General features: G+C 35.4%; 1 protein-coding gene across 4 annotated transcripts in view; it reads left to right on the forward strand.

Annotated features, from left to right (window-relative positions):
• SBF2 (SET binding factor 2) overlaps positions 1-17,294 on the forward strand; it is a 429,728-nt gene that overhangs the window by 220,194 nt on the left and 192,240 nt on the right. For all 4 annotated transcript variants that reach the window (XM_019656204.1, XM_019656206.1, XM_019656207.1 and 1 more), the window contains exons 7-8: positions 14,884-15,016; positions 16,484-16,592. In XM_019656204.1, the coding sequence (XP_019511749.1) occupies positions 14,884-15,016; positions 16,484-16,592 (242 nt within the window). The remainder of the gene's footprint in view (positions 1-14,883; positions 15,017-16,483; positions 16,593-17,294) is intronic.

Consider the following 17,294-nt stretch of genomic DNA (forward strand, 5'->3'; position numbering starts at 1 on the left):
GTTGTGTTTTTATTTTACTAATTGTTTCTTTTGCTGTATAGAAACTTTTTAACTTGATGTAGTCCCATTTGTTTATTTTTGCTTTTGCTGCTTGCACTTTTGATGTCACATCCAAAAAATCATTGCCAAGACCAATGTCAAGGAGTTTTTTCTCGTTTTCTTCTAGTAGTTTTGTAGCTTGGGTTCTTACATTTATGTATCTGATTCATTTCAAGTGATTTTTTGTGACTGATGTGAGATGTTGTCCAATTTTATTCTTTTGAATGTGAATATTCAGTTTTCCCAGCACTACGTAGTGAGGAGACTCTCCTTTTCTATTGAGTATTTTTTATTTCTTTGTCAAGTATTTGTTGACCGTATATGTATGAGTTTATTTCTACATTCTCAATTCTGTTCCATTGCTCTGTGTGTCTATTTTTATGCCAGTACTATACTGTTTTGGTTATGATAGCTTTGTAATATAGTTTGAAATCAGGAATTGTAATGCTTCCAGCTTTGTTCTTCTTTTTTAACATTGCTTTGGCTATTTAGAGTCTTTTATGGTTCCATATGAATTTAAGGATTTGTTTTTTCTATTTCTGTGAAAAACGTCATTGCAATTTTGAGAGAGATTGCATTGAACTCAGAGATGTTTTGGGGTAATATGGACATTTTAACAATATTCTTCTGCTCTATAAACTCAGGATACCTTTCCATTTATTTTTTTCTTTAATTTCTTTCATCAAAATCTTGTAGTTTTCAACAAAACTCGAAATACAGTTTCTACTGAATGTATATTGCTTTCCCACCATCATAAAGTCCAAATATTGTAAGCCGACCAATGTGCAAGTAACTTGGGGACTGTCTATACTGTTCTTATCTGGCTTTGCTTTTAGGATAATGCAGGCCTTGAAAATTAGTTTGGGAGTGTGCCTTCCTCTTTAGTTTTTTAGATTGAGAAGAATTGGTATTAATTCTTCTTTATATGAGTATGCTTGGTAGAATTCACCACTGAAACCATCTGGTCCTGGACTTTTCTTTGTTGGGAGGTTTTGATTACTGTTTTAATTGTCTTACTCATTATTGGTCAGTTCAAAATTTTATTTCCTCATGATGTATTCTTGGTATAAACTATTTTATATGCATACTTTCTTTTTGCTTACCCATATTTGACTTTAGCCAGTTTTTCATTAGCTATTATTAGGTAGATAATAATAGCTAATTATTATATATCTAATTATTATTTGTAGTGATTATCTCTAATACTAAATATAGTTTTAAAAAATTTATTAAATATTTGCTAGTTTATCTTACAAACATTACTTTGTACATAAACATTCTCTAAATATTGATTGTAGCTGTAACTTGCTATTCAGAAAGTTATTTCTGTTTTTAAATATTTTAATGGAAAACTTTTGGTGTTCTGTCTTTTATCTTTCCCTGGGAAATCTCTGTCTATAATGCTATATAATTATTTTTGAAGTGATAGTAAGTTTTCTAAGAGTTTCAAAAATAATTTATGTTTCTGAAATAGAAAGATGAAATGATGCCAAGGAAAGAATGAAGGGTTAGGTTGTGCAAAATGGTTTTCTTTAAAGGAAACACCTTTAAGAAGAATATGTTGATTGATAAAATTATGAACCACATGAATAATGCATCAATCATAGAATGGTTTTTCTTTCGTGATCAAAATCTAGTACCTTGGATCACGTTTCTATTTTCACTCAGTTTTTCTAGATTATTTATATAGCACTATTACTTGTTTTAGTCTTATTCTCCATTATAATGGGAAAAAATGAAGTAGGCATTTTGTTTTTTAATATATTTAGTAAACAGATCTTTGGAGAAATGGAGTGCACAAGAGTTTAGACCATTACTATGATGGCATATTGTCCTCGAGGTGAAGAAGGAATAGTGTTTTGCTATAACTATATATCTATGATTAATCTTTTTTTTTTTTGACAGTTTGAATATTAGCGATTTTCCTTGGGGATTTGAAACATGAAATCTTCTCCCTAGCCTGTTCTGGAGCACTTTTCTGAAGAAATTCCTTACCATTGTACTCAACTCCAAAAGCATAAGGATCTCTAGGGAAGACTGCTCTCATTTAATTTTTTGTAATAAATATCACAAAGAATATTGTTCCTGTAATGCCTACCTACAGGAACATATTTTTTTCATCAAATGTTTTCAAAGCCATTACCATGTGTCAGGTCCTGTGGTAGTCACAGGGATATAAATATAAAAAAAAAATCATAGCCCTTATCCCAGGTATATTTTTAGTCTAGTGTAGAAACATATGTTTTAGAAATGATAGTACAGTATAATTAGTGAAATAATAGAGATAACAAAAGCTAACTTTTAACTAGCTAGAAAAGAGGAAGATGGGCATTCCAAGCAGAAGGAAGAACATAAGCAATGTTATGGAGCCATGAAAGGCCTTCGTGAAATTGTTTGATGTTTGATGACGCTTGAGCATAGGATTGTAGGACGTAGTCAGAATGTTATCAGGAAGTTGATTGCTTTTCATTTCAAAATTAAAGATTAAATATTTACGCTAGTTTCGTAAAGGAAACTATTTTTAAAATACCAAAGACTGGCAGTCATTGATCATTTGAGGACTTGTTGACTAGTGTGCAATGCTTGTTGGGATTACACATAAATAAAGTATGTAGTTGCTGCATGATATAATTTGATGATAGTTCTGAAGAATCCTGGTTCAAAACTGTCTTCTTCATTTACCTTTTATGGTGCTTGCATGCTGCTATTAAATAACTATCTCAATCTTTGTATTGACTTATCCTTTAATGAATGCAAATACTCTGAGGCAGGATAGCCATTAAGTATTATCCTTCATTGTCACAGAGTTCTCTTGTCTAAAATTTTATTTTGCTCTTTTAGCATTTTAGAGATTTTTCTTCTTATTAAATATGACTACTCCAACATTTAAGTATTTGCAACTTATAAATGATGGCAGGACAAATCGTCCTCTTTTTCTGTGCTCTGTAACACTTTGTCCATGTCTGTATTCTTTGTGTTTTAACTATTTATTTACTAATTTTCCATCATCACTGAACTGTGAGCTCGTATGAGCCCATCTCAAATTTCTTTATATCCTTCCCTACAGTTTAGGAGTTTCTTATATATCTCAGCAGCTCAGTAAAGGTTTAATAGTGAAGGATGGGAGGAAAAGGGAGACAAAAGGAAGAAGTTTTAAAAGTGTTATTTCTGCTCCTTGCTTAATTCTCCAGTTACTCACTCTGTTATCCTTCCCCTTATTTGCTGTTATACTCCTAAGTCCCTTTTTGCTTCCTGCTTCTTAAATTTAGAAGTTAAAGTAGATTTAAAAACCTGGTCAATCAGAATAGGCACAGACTAAGAATCTGGGCTGTTTAGTGTTGAAGTGATTATCCTAGACCCAGAATATTAATTATGTATAGTATTAAACAAGGAAGGAAATGTGCTATACCTTTTTACACAGTTTTGGTTAAGTTGGTCTTTTATGGATTACTTAGGATATACACAGTTTTAGATTTGAATTCTTTGTGGTCGTATGTATTTGTTAATTGACTTCTCATATTTAAAGATTACCATATTGCTAAACTCTACTTACAAGCATAGAGAGTATATTTAATTCATAACACCCACAAGGTTAAGTGTGTGTTCGTAATCACTGAAATATACCCACGTACGGGTTGCCCAATTCAGTTACTTTTCTAACTATTTTTTTACTTAGAAGATTTTCATTTCCAACACTTGGAAATAATATTCTGGATTGTAACAAATATTAAACATTGCCTCTCAGTTATAGTTGCAAAACTAAACTGTGTAAAATTCATCAAGCTTTACCTAACCTGTGAAGGTAGGGATCTTGTTTCTTTTTATTGCAGTATTCCCAGTGCCTGGAACATAGTAGATACTCGACAAATATTGATCGAATGAATGAGAAATCTTCTTTTTAATTATCATTATTATATGTTTTTCTTCACTGTGGATTGACCAGAAAGAAGTGTAATAAATTGTAGGTTTTCTGAAATATATCCCATCTTGAAATCATGGCCCTCAATTCCTCAGTTCTCCCATTTGAAAGCTGAGACATAGTGTTCTTTAGTGCAGCATATCATGTTATTCAGAGAAGTGGGGGATCCTGGAGAAAAGTTTTTGGTGTTGTCTTTTCAAAACGGGAAACAAATACATTTGTTAATATTTGATGTTATGAATTTTAGAACTTTAACCCTAAAGAAAAGTTAAGATCAGGAAGTAATTTTTCAGGATGTTTTACTATTTGAACAATCAACAGGATGTGTATGTACCATTGTACTGAAATCAGTAGTAATTATCACTGGACTGTTTGTTTTTCATATTGTCTTCTCTGCTGTTATTGTGCAGCTTTGGCTAGACATTGGCTACTGAAGATTGGAAACAATTCAAGGTTATGTAGAAAACTGATTATGACTTGTAGTTCAAAGAAATTGGATTTCTAACTATGTATTATGAACATAGCAACATGCATTGTTAATTAGAAATAAAAATACTAATGCAATTTCTTAAAATATTTGAGGTATGTATTATGGTATGGGTAAATTAGGTGTGAATAAATTCTGTATTACACTATGTAGTTTTTGGGGTAATGAAAATCGTATCCTTTAAGCACTAGAATATTGTCCCTAACGCGTTTCTATTACATGATACATAAATCCTGCCTTGGTAAGTATAGTGTGATAATATTTCCCCCCCCTTGAAATCATCAACTGGTTGTTTTAACTTATATTAAGTAGGGTAGAATCCCTTACAACTGCATGCCTTCCGTCTTCACAATTTTTTTTTTTTTAAGATTTTATTGGGGAATTGGGGGAGGGGAACAGACAAGTTACTGTCCTTTGTTCTTCAGTCTAGTTGTGGAGGATGTCACTTCACTGGCCCATGTTGGTATTGTGATCATTGGGCTCTTCCCAGGTGAAGCAGATTGGTCACTGGGCCCTGGACGGCTGCTCACGGCGGCTCTTGGCAGCTCACGCCAGCTGCCAGCTGCTCACGCTGGCTGCCTGCCACTCACGGTAACTTACAACAGCTCACTGCAGCTCCACTGCAGCCTACGCCATCGCCAGTGACTCATAGCAGCCCAGCTCCAGGTCGAGCTGTTGTTCACCATCTTAGCTGTAGAGGGCGCAGCGTCACTGGCCCTCATGTGGACTCCTAACCAGGTCCCTGCTGCTCAGAGCTGGCATCCCAAGACAACTCTTAACCAACGCGCCACTCGGCCAGCCCCCACAATTTTCTGATACTAAATGATGCTGACTGTGAGTTTTATTTTCTAATAGATTATCAGAATGGATTATCTTTTTTTGTGGGGGATTGCAGAGGGTTCAGATAAGAGTGGAGAGCAAAAGTTCTTCCCTAGAGCCTTCAAGAAAAAAGCCTGGACCCCTTCTCATGGTATACGAATTCTTCATGAACCTTTCCTTGGCAAAACTACTCTAGATCTCTTAGTGCCTTTTCCTCCATCAGTCCTCTATTTCTTTACATGTGGTCTATCAGCTTTGAAAGCCTTGCTGCTTTTGCCTCCCTAACTAACTTATGCTTATCTTTCAGAATCCAACTTGAGGGTCAGTTCCTTTAGATGGGCCCAATGTAGTCACAAGGGTTCTTAATGAAGGAGGGAGGCAAAAGAGTCAGTGTCAGAGTAATGCAGTCTGACAGCCCGTAAGGAAGAGAGACTCGACTGGCCTTTGCCAGCCTTGGAGCTGGAAGGGGGGCATGAGCAGAAGAATGTGGGCCGTTGGTAAAAGCTTGAAAGCCTAAACGGAGGACTTCTGACCTCCAGGTCTTTAAGATAATGTATTTGTGTTGTTTTAAGCCATCAAGTTTGTGTTAATTTGTTATAGCAGCTATTGGAAACTAATACAGCCACAGGCTTTTTAAAATATAAATGTTTGAGTACTTGGACTCAGAAAAACTTGCTACATTGGTGCAGAGAATCCTCAAGTATACATCACCCACCTTCCCCCAACAATAATATATAATCATAGTACATTATAATAACCAGGAAATTGATATTGGCACAATACTATTAGTTCAAGGAAGGAATGACACTTCTCTGAGTAGAACTTGTTATATAGTTTTGACTTCAGGAAGTATGTTGAGGTTTTATATCTTCAGAAAATAATATTAGATCAATCGTGATGGGAAAAAATGAAAAGGAAAATCTTAAAACTGAAAGCATACAGAAACCAACTTCACTATCTTTCAAGTGAATAACATAACCATACTAAAGAGTAAAACTAACCAAAGTAATTTAAGAACACAATATATGACTGTATATAACCTCAGTACTAGACAGGTTTGAGGAGAGACTTGCAAACAAATTGTGAATTCCTTTTTAGCTCATGTGGTTTTTAGAGTTAGAACGGCTGAAAAAATTCTGCAACTATTTTAGATGTAATACAAGATTCAGCAACTGAATAAATGTGTTTATGTTACTAAAATCCAGGGTTCTCGCTAGAAGAAGGGACATACAAATATGTATTGGAGTCAGTGGGGCAACCCTGTGGAAATGGATTAGAATTGAAAGTAATGGTGTGGGCTCAGGATTTGTCAAGGGTGTGTGTGTGCGTGTGTGTGTGTGTGTGTGTGTGTGTGTGTGTGTGTGTACACATATATATGCATATATGCAAAAATCCTCAGCAAAATATTAGCAAACCAAATTCAACAATACAGTGAAATGATCATACACCATGATCACTTGGGATTTATTTATTCCTGGGATGCAAGGATGGTTCAACATAAGCAAATCAATAAATTGTTCTCTTTAAAATGGTTAATTTTGTGGTATGTAAATTTCACATAAAAAATATTTTTTTAAAGTTGTGGAAATACTCCATATTGAATGAGACTAAAAAAACATGATATCTAGGGCTGAATGAGTGGCGCGATGGTTAAGAGCTGGCTTGGGACACCAGAGGGCCCCAGTTCGGATCCCACATATGAGGGCCAGTGACACTGCCCTCCACAGCTAAGATGCTGAACAACAGCTCAACCTGGAGCTAGGCTGCTGTGAGTTTCTGGTGACGGCGTAGGCTGCAGCCTCTGTGGCAGTGGGTTGCCATGGGCTACCGTGTGTAGCCAGCAGCCAGCGTGAGCGGTCAGCAGCCAGCAGCCGCATTGAACAGCCGTCCAGAAGCCAGCAACTGATCTGCCTCACCTAGGAAGAGCGCAATGATGTTACCAACTTGGGCCAGTGAAGCAACGTCCTCCACAACTAGACTGAAAAACAAAAGGACAGCAACTTGTCTGTTCCCCTTCCCCCAATTTCCCAACGCTGTTCCCATCCCCCAATTCCCCAATAAAAATCTTTTAAAAAAACAAAACAAAACATGATATCTAAATGGAATATCTGATCTTAGAATGAATCCTGACATTTGGGGAAAATCTCTAAAGAATATTACTGGGTCAGTGGACAGAACTGGAATACAGTCGTGTGCCATTTAATAATGGGAATATGCCTGAGAAATGTGGCATTAGGTAATTTTGTTGTTTTATGAACATCATAGATTGTACTCACAAATCTATATTGTATAGCCTACTACATGCTTAGGTTATATGGTGTATAGCCTTTTGCACTTAGGCTGCAATCCTCTATAGCATGTTACTGTACAAAGCAACATGAGATTAAATCAAGCACAATAGGAAATGATGAAATCAAGACATGCTGCTGCCAGTGTAACATGGCATATTGTTTTACAGCAAACATTTTTTATGAGTAGAATAATGATAAATATGTACAGTATAGTAAATGTAGTGTAAACCAGTAAAATATAGCTGTTGTCATGTATTATGTACTGTACATAATTGTATGTGCTATAGTTTTATATAACTGGCAGTTCAGTAGCTTTGTTTACACAAGCATCGCTACAAATACAAGTAATAGACATTATAATGGATCGATTTTACTACGTGATAGGAATTTGTCAGCTCCATTATAATCTTATGGAACCACAATCTTATGTGTGTTACGTCATTGACTGAAACATCATTATATGGCACATAACTATGCAAATGTGAGATTAGACTTAAAGTATTGTAGCAATGTTAAATTTGCTGAAGATGACAACTGTACTGTGGTTATATAAGATACTATCTTTATCCTTAAGAAAAACACTGAAATATTTAGGGGTAAATGTTACGATGCATGCATTTAAATGGCTCAGATAAATATGTGTGTGGGTGTGTGTAGGAAGAGAGTGTTTGCACTAGCACATATGTAAAAATGTTCAAGCAAGTGGAACAATCATGGTAAAAGCTAGATGGGTGCTCTGTGTACTCTTCTTATTCTTGCAATTTTATGTAAGTTTTAAATTATTTCCTAGGAAATGTTAAAAATTCATGTATCCATAATCCACTTTAATAAATATAGCATCTTAAATATAGTTGAAACTTCCTGCATATGCCTACTCTTCCCAAACAAATGCTATCTTGAATTTGGTGTTTATTAGTCCCAGATATAGCCTTATATGACTGTATGTTTATGTATACCTAAATAATATATAGTAGTGTTTTGTATGTTTTTAAACAAAACATAAATGCTATAATTCTATATAATTATTTTACACCTTTTTTCATTCGATTTTATATTTAGGAGAGTTATTCATGTTTTAAAATTTTTTATTAAAATATAGCTAACATACAATATTATATTAGTTCCAGGTATACACCGTAGTTATTCAACATTTATATACCTAAAGAAGTAGTCACCATGATAAGTCCAGCAACCATCTGACACAGTACCATGCAATCACAATATTATTGACCATATTTCCTATGCTGTACATTACATCCCATGACTTATTTGTGTTATACCTGGAAATTTGAACCTCTTATTCCCTTCACATTTTCTCCCCCTTTTAAATTTATAATTACAGTTGACATTCAATATTATTTTATATTAATTTTAGGTGTATAGTGTAGTGGTTAGACAATGTAATTTAAGAACTGATCCCCCTGACTAGCCTAGTACCCACCTGGTACGATACATAGTTATTACCATATTCTTGACTATATTTCTTACGCTTTACTTTACATCCCCATGACTATTTTGTAACTACCAATTTGTTCTTAATTCCTTTTTTCACCCGTACCCCTAATCCCTTTTTCACCCATACCGCTAATCCCCCTCCCATCTGGCAACCATCAAAATGTTCTCTGTATCTGTTTTCTGTTTTGTTTGTTTATTTTGTTCTTTAGATTCTACATATAAGCAAAATCACATTGCATCTGTCTTTCCCTGCCTGACATACTCCACTCAGCACAATATGCTCTAGCTCCATCTGTGCCACCACAGATGTCAAGAACCCATTCCTTTCCATGACCGAGCAATATTCCATTGTAGACATGTACCATTTATGCTTTATCCATTCATCCACCGACAGACACCCAGGCTGCCTCCAATCTTGGCCATTGTAAACAATGCTGCAATGAATATATGGATGCACACGTCGCCTCAGTAGCATTTTGGGTTACTTTGGATAAATACCCAGGAGTGGGACTACTGGGTCTTTAGTTGTCTCTTGTTATAGCCTTTGTTTTAAAATCTGTTTTGTCTGTTATAAGTATTGCTACCCCAGCATTTTTGTTGTTTGTTTCCATTTTCATGATATATCCTTTCCCATCCCTTTACTTTCAGCCTGTGTGTATCTTTTGATCTGAAGTGAGTCACTTGTAGGCAGTATATGTAAGATTCTTGTTTTCTTATCCATTCAGCTACCCTATCATTTGATTGGGGCATTTAATCCATTAATATTTAAAGTAATTGTTCATAGATATATAGTTATTGCCATTTTATTATTAGTATTCATATTTTTTATGTTGGTTTTTTTTTTCATCTTAAAGAAGTCCTTATAAGATTCCTTGTAATACTAGTTTGGTGTTGATGTACTCCTTTAGCTTTTTCTTGTCTAGGAAGCTCTTTATCTGTCCTTCAATTCTAAATGATAGCTTGCTGGGTAGAGTAATCTTGGTTGTAGGTCCTTACTTTTCATTACTTTCAATATTTCCTGCCAGTCCCTTGTGGCCTCTGTAGTTTCTGTTGAGAAATCAGCTGATAGTCTTATGGGAGCTCGCTTGTAGGTAACCAATTGCTTTTCTCTTGCTGCTTTTAAGATACTCTCTTTGTCACTAACCTTTGGCATTTTAATTATAATATGTCTTGTTGGCCTCTTTGGGTTCATCTTGTTTGGGACTCTCTCGCTTCCTGTGATTGTATATTTATTTCCTTCCCCAGGTTAGGAAATTATTATTTCTTCAAAAGTTTTCAATTCCTTACTCTTTCTTCTCCTTCTGGAACTCCTGTGATGTGAATGTTGGTACGCTTCACTTTGTCCCAGAGGCTCCTTAAACTCTCTTCATTTTTTTGGATTCTTCTTTCTTTTTGCTGTCCTGATTGGGTATTTTCTACTACCTTATCTTTTAAATTGCTAATTCATTTCTCTGTGTCATCTAATCTGTTGATTCCCTGTAATGTGTTCTTTGTTTAGTTACTGTATTCTTCATTTCTGACTGGTTCTTTTTTATATTTTCTATCTCCATTTTTATGTTTTCTATCTCTTTGTTGAAGTTCTCCCTGAGATCATTGATCATCTCATAATCAGTGTTTTGAACTCTGCATCTGGTAGATTGCTTTTCTCCACTTTATTTAGGTTTTTCTCTGGAATTTTGTTCTGTTCTTTTATTTCGGACATGTTTCTTTGTCTCCCATTATGGCTGCCTCTCTGTGTTTGTTTCTATGTATTAGGTAGGGCTGCTATGCCTTCTGGCCTCAGTAGAGTGACCTTATGTAGTGGGTATCCCGTTGGGCCCCCTGGAGCAGTCCCCCTGGTCACCAGAGCTGGGTGTTCCACGTGTGTCTCTTATGTGGGTTGTGTGTGCCCTCCTTTTGTAGTTGAGCCTTGGTTGCTGTTTTCACTTTCATGGGAGGTATTGACCCTCAGGCTGATTGGTTGTGAGGACTGGCCATGACTACAGTGGAGGAATTGTGCAGGGGCTGAACCTACGGAGCAGGATTTGCTTTAGCAGGTCTCTGGTGTCTGCCTAGTCTTGCCATTGAGTGTGTCATCCTTGGAGGTGGCAGGCTGATACTCTGGCTGGGTCCGAAGCTGGCAACCAGGCTTGTCATTTCCATGGCCTCCTGGGAGGGGACCTACTGCAGGCCAAGTTCAGCCACAGCCTATGCCCTGCCTAGAGCCAACTGTCATGAGCCACAAAGCAACCTGCAGGTGGCCACCCCCTGTGCTGGGCTTGGAGGTGTCTTGTGACTAGTGCCAGGCTTAGGGCTGCTCATCTAGAGCTACAGAATATGCTGAAACCAGATGCTGCTTGCTTGGGTTTTGTGATTCTTGGAGAGATTTTAGAAAAGTGAACTGCCTGAGCCAAGACAGGCCATTTATACAGAAAATCCGCTGGAAGCGGCTTGGGTGAGTTTGCAAATTGGGTGGGGCAGGTTCTCAGGGAATCACCAGGATGAGGTGAAAGGACAGTGTTAGCCAGGTTGATGGAGACTCATTTATGGTGGCCACTTGAGTCTGCACACCAGGACGAAGGAGCACTCATCAAAGAAGCAATGGCTTTCTCCAGTTCCTTCTTCCGGGAGAAAGCTTCCCCTATAGACCTCACCCTGAAGCTAGAAAGTTCAGTTCCTCCCCATATGCCCTTGGTGCCTTTCGAGCCTTCACTTTAGAGCTGGAGCTCAGAGGAAGTAAGTAGTCCATCAGAGAGTGAGTCTGTTAGTGAGTAAGTCTGTATGTAGGCCCTTTAAAAGGAGCTCTTGGAACTGCAGCCACCCTCATCTCACTCAACCACAACCTCTGCTAATTTTCACAGCCAGAAGTTATGGGGTCTTCTCTCCCTGGCACTGGAATCCTGGGCTGACAAGTCTGGTGTGGGGCTGGGACCTCTCACTCCTCTGTTTGGGACCTCTGTAGCCTAGATATTCCTCCGGATTTTCTTTTTTTTTTTTAGCTGAGCCATCCTGCCACCTGTTGGCAGCTCAGCGGCAACTCAGCTCGGGCTGGACTCGAACTGCTGTTTCTTAGAGCTCAAACCCTTGAGCGAGCTCTTAACCAACTGAGCCAGTCGGCCGGCCCTCTCCAGATTTTTAATTGTCACACGTGGGTGTGAGAACAGCCCTTTCCACTGCCCCTCCTCCCAACCTTGAGGTGTCTTCTTCTGTATATCCTTAGTTGTAGTGCTTCAGTTCAGCTAGACTTCAAGTAGTTCTCAATGATGGTTGTTCTGTAGCTTAGTTGTAATTTTAATGTGATAGCGAGAGAAGGTAAGCACATTTACATACGTACTCTGCCATCTTGACCAGAAATCCTGGAGCCTCTTTTCATATGTTTATCAGCTATTTTGCTTTCGTTTTCTGTGGATTGTAAGTTCATATTACAGTTGACCCTCAATCAAAATGGGAGTTAGAGGCACTGACCTCCCACTCAGTCGAAAATCCACATAAGTTTTGACTCCCCCAAAACTTTGCTACTAATAGTCTATTGTTGACCAGAAGCCTTACCAATAACAGTCAATTAACACATGTTTTGTATGTTATATGTATTATATACTGATGCTGTATTTTTACAATAAAGTAAGCTAGAGAAAAGAAAATGCTATTAAGAAAATCATAAGGAAAAGAAAATACATTTACAGTATTTATTGAAAATAATCCACATATAAGTGGACCCATGCAGTTCTTAACTGTATTCTCTTTTGTTTTTTCTTTTCCTGTTGATTTTAGAGGAGATTTCTAAGATCATATTTTAGATACTTATCCTTTTACATTTATATACTTTCTAGATAATTTCTCTGTTTGAAACCTGTCTTTATTTTAAAATTTATTTTTGGATGGAGAAATTTTTTATTTAAATAACATAATTTGTTAATTTTATTTATATTTGTATATTTTACACTCCCTATCTGAATTTATAAAGATATTCTCTGACATCTTTTAATGAAAGTTTTAATGTCTTTTTTTTAACTCACTGGTTTTTTAAAAAATGTATTGAGGTGATAATGGTTAATAAAATTACGTTGGTTTCAATTGTACAGTTCTATGATACATCAAGTTTTAACATCTTTTAATAGTGACTCACGTTGCCATTCAGAGAGCTTGTCCATTCAGTAAAACATTTCTGAATGCCTACTATACAGTAGATGCTGTGCTTGATAGGAGGGATATAGAAGTGTATATGGTCCAGTGTTATCTTTGAGGAACTTGATTTTAATGAAGGAGACATAGGCAGAAAGAACATGAGCAAAAGTAGAAGAGATATCAAACTGAAAGAAGTGTTCTGAGAGCTAGGTTAGTTCCATATTGATCACACAAGTGTGGGATGTGACGACAAAGTTGGAAAGATGGGAGCAGGACCATGAAGGCATTTTAACATGGAGCTCAGACTTAATTTTGTAGGTTAGGTGTTTTCAAACATTTTTAGCATCAGAACCCTAACTTCAAAGGAAGTTAATGGTAATAGCTACAATAATTATAATAATCATAATATAAGCTGATATGTCTTGATTATTTACCATGGTACTGTGCCGAGAACTTCAGGCATTATCCCATTACATCTTTATAGCAACCTTATGGGATAGGTTTTAATATTATCCTCATTTTACCAGCTGAATTTCAGAGAGGTTAATACATTAAACACATTCAGACAAAATTTCTCTTACTAAATTGTTCTGCAGAACAGAATGCATTTGAAAATCACTACCCCAAAGGATTGGAAGATATTGAAGGGTTTGAGGCATGAAAGTGACATAATCAGATTTATATTTTATGTCTATGATGCTAAAACTGTCTGGAGGTTAGATTTGAAGTGAATAAGGACTGGATAAGGGAAATTAGTATGAAACTCTTACATTAGTCCAAATGAGAGAAGATTAAAAACTTGAATTGTAAGTTCAGATGTACCATATGGGATAAGTTGGAAATGATAAAAGACTATGGCAATTAATAATGGACCAAGAAGAAATTTGCAGGTGTCACATGAAGGGAAATATAGCAAGTATTTTACCTTTAGAAAATTAATGGGAACTCTTGATTTAGTGGGTTCATGTAACTAAGGTTGAACTGATATGTTTAAGAAAAAGGATGATTCAGTAGTATAAGAGAAAATAAGAAATGATGTACTTATTTAATGTCAATTTGATAAGTATCCATACTGTATTTTCTAGAGTTTCCACTAAGAAAAATAAGAACAGAGCTTGTAAATCTCACACTGCCAGAGGGGATAAAAAGAGCTAAGATAAATAGAAATCATAAAGAAAGGAAAAGAAAGAGGTAAAACAAAAGTATAAAATAAGGTCCTATAGATTTGTACATATAGAAATAATTACAATAAATATACGTTGATTAAACGGTCTAGTTAAAAGACAAAAGTTGTCAGCCTGGATTTTTAAAAATGTCAACTATATGCTATTTACAAGAAGTAGAAAAAGATTGAAGTAAAGATAGGGAAAAAGTTATACCAGGAAAATGTGCAAAGCTGGTGTGATTATATTAACATTAGACAAATGGACTTTAAAGGGGAAAAAAGTTATTAGGACGATGTCTGCGTCTAAAATAGGAATGTAAGTACAGACCTTGGAGATGAAGTGAAAAAAAGGTAAGAGTGTATTTCCAAACAATCAATATGCTCAATGAGTTACACTGATTTGAAGAATAAAGAAAAACAAACTAAAAGTTTGGAAAAACAAATTCCCATAGCTTATATGGAGTTTATAGTTTAACCAAATATTTTTCTTCAGAGATTTAAAAAATACTGGCTTTTTCATTCCATGTCATTCTAAGTCTGTGTTTGTGGGCAATACATGTAAAATTAAATGCATGTGGTAAGCATTCGCTCTTGTGTTTTTCAGGAATTCAAAATGTCCTCAACCTCTTTTGTGCAGTCCTCACAGAAAATAAGGTTCTCTTCCATTCTGCAAGTTTCCAGAGACTTAGTGATGCTTGCAGAGCTCTGGAATCTTTAATGTTCCCTCTTAAATATAGGTGAGGTTTTTTATTTCATACCTTTATTTATTTCTAAATTATGCATTCATTATTAATGATTAGTCGAAAGGTCATAGCACAATAGATTTGAACCACAGGGCATACTTTACAAAGTCATGATTCTGATAGAAATTTAACCTAGAATTTGGGACTTTTCCAAGCCGTCCATTACTGAGTGTTGATTAATTTAGAAAAAAAAAATTTTAATAGTATTGTCAGTAGTATTTAATTCTCTTTGAATACAGTTGGTGATAAATGTCTTAATTTAGTGCTATATGATTATTTGATATTAAAGAATTATTAATTTGTGGATTATAATGGTATTATGGTTCTATTTAAAAATTGCCCATATCTGTTTTAGATACCTACTAAAGTATTTATATATAAATAATATGATGTCTGGAATTTGCCTCAAACAGTACAATAGGGAAGCTAACAGAAGTGGGTAGAAATATGTATGTGATTATACATTGGTAATTGTCAAATCTGGATTGGATACATAGGATTTTATTTTCCTTTTTCTCTCTCTGTTATTTGAGGGGTGTGTTTAAATTTTTCTGTGATAAAAAGTAAAAAAACAAAACAGTCTAAACAGTGATGCCTGATAGTGCTATAAATAGAATATTTTATTCTAATATACTTTTTTGTCAATTTGATAATTATAACATCTAGGAAACTTAAGTTCATATAAACTAGAAGACTATTTTAGACTGTCTCCAGATTTTTTTTTTTTTACTATGTGCTTTTCTTAATCCATAGATAAAAGAGTGTCTAGGCCAGCGGTTCTCAACCTGTGGGTTACGACCCCTTTGGGGGTTGAATGACCCTTTCACAGGGGTCGCCTAAGACCATCGGGAAAACAAAAAGATATTTACATTACAATTCATAACTGTAGCAAAATTACAGTTATAGAGTAGCAACGAAAATAATTTTATGGTTGGGGGTCACCACAACATGAGGAACTGTATTAAGGGGTCGCGGCATTAGGAAGGTTGAGAACCGCTAGTCTAGGCCTTAATTTCACCTCACCATCCTTACTGAATGCAAAACTCAAGTATAGAAAAGTGGAATTTGAATGATTGTTTTATGTACACAAATCACCACCAATATTGAGAGGGAGAGCACTTCAGGGAGTCAGTGTTACCTAAGTCTGATGTTAGATTTCTATGTAAGGAAAAATGCTTTGAAGAAAGATTAAAAAGAAAAAGACTGTGTGCCTAGCCGGAGACGGGGTAAGGATGCTGCCCTGGGTTCCATTTACTTTATATCTTGTTGTCTCTGATATCTTTCACATGAAGATTTTTTTAATCTGTCCTTTCAAAAATTAAATATTAACAGCTATGAGAATATTATTGATAATTTCTAAACGTAAGTAATCTAAAATTCATACAGCATAACAGTGAAAGAAAAATATGTTTATATTATGGAATAACACATATGTCTCACATATATTTTTATTATTTCCAGTTACCCTTATATTCCCATTCTCCCAGCTCAGCTATTGGAAGTTCTGAGTTCCCCAACACCTTTCATTATTGGAGTACATTCTGTCTTTAAAACTGATATCCATGAACTTGTAAGTATTCATCTTTAAATTGCCAATTATTTAGGCTAGAGGTTTGTCATGTTTCTTTGAGTTTTATAACATTTCAACTAATTATCATTTTCAAACCTGTTGCATTCCCTATAGTAAAGATTGGCTGGGAAAAAAGCATCGCTGAAAAATCTAAATATATTAATTTTTTCTGTAGGAAAAATGAGAGATTTACAAAATGAATTCATTAATATTTTTAAATGCTCCTCTTTTGACACATTAAGTTTATCTTTCCGTATTCTTCATCCTATCAATGGAAAAGGAAAATAAAATAATCTATTAATTAGTATTGTATTTATACTTTTGAGTACTTTATTTATATTTTAAAATGAGGTCTGTGTTAATGCCGAATGGTATAACTAAAAAGCAAAATTTATTTGCCAAAGAGTGAACGGTTTTAGTGGAATACTAGTGCAGTATGAGCCCCACCAAATTATCTGTTCTTCATGCCATGTGAATAGAAATACCAAAGAAGGAAAGTAATACTCTACATTCAAGCCAATTCTGGAATAACGTATTTAGTTCTCTGTACTGCATGTTAAGAGGGATTGTAACAAAATAACACACTTCAGAGAAGGACATCCAGGATTGTCAAGAGTTTAGAAAATATATCCTGTGAGACCGTAAAGAAATTTTCTCAGGTCATAACCTGATACTATTTGATAACTAAATACAAATAAATTT

The sequence above is a fragment of the Hipposideros armiger genome, unplaced genomic scaffold (assembly GCF_001890085.2).
Source record: "Hipposideros armiger isolate ML-2016 unplaced genomic scaffold, ASM189008v1 scaffold_256, whole genome shotgun sequence".
Lineage (NCBI taxonomy): Eukaryota > Metazoa > Chordata > Mammalia > Chiroptera > Hipposideridae > Hipposideros > Hipposideros armiger.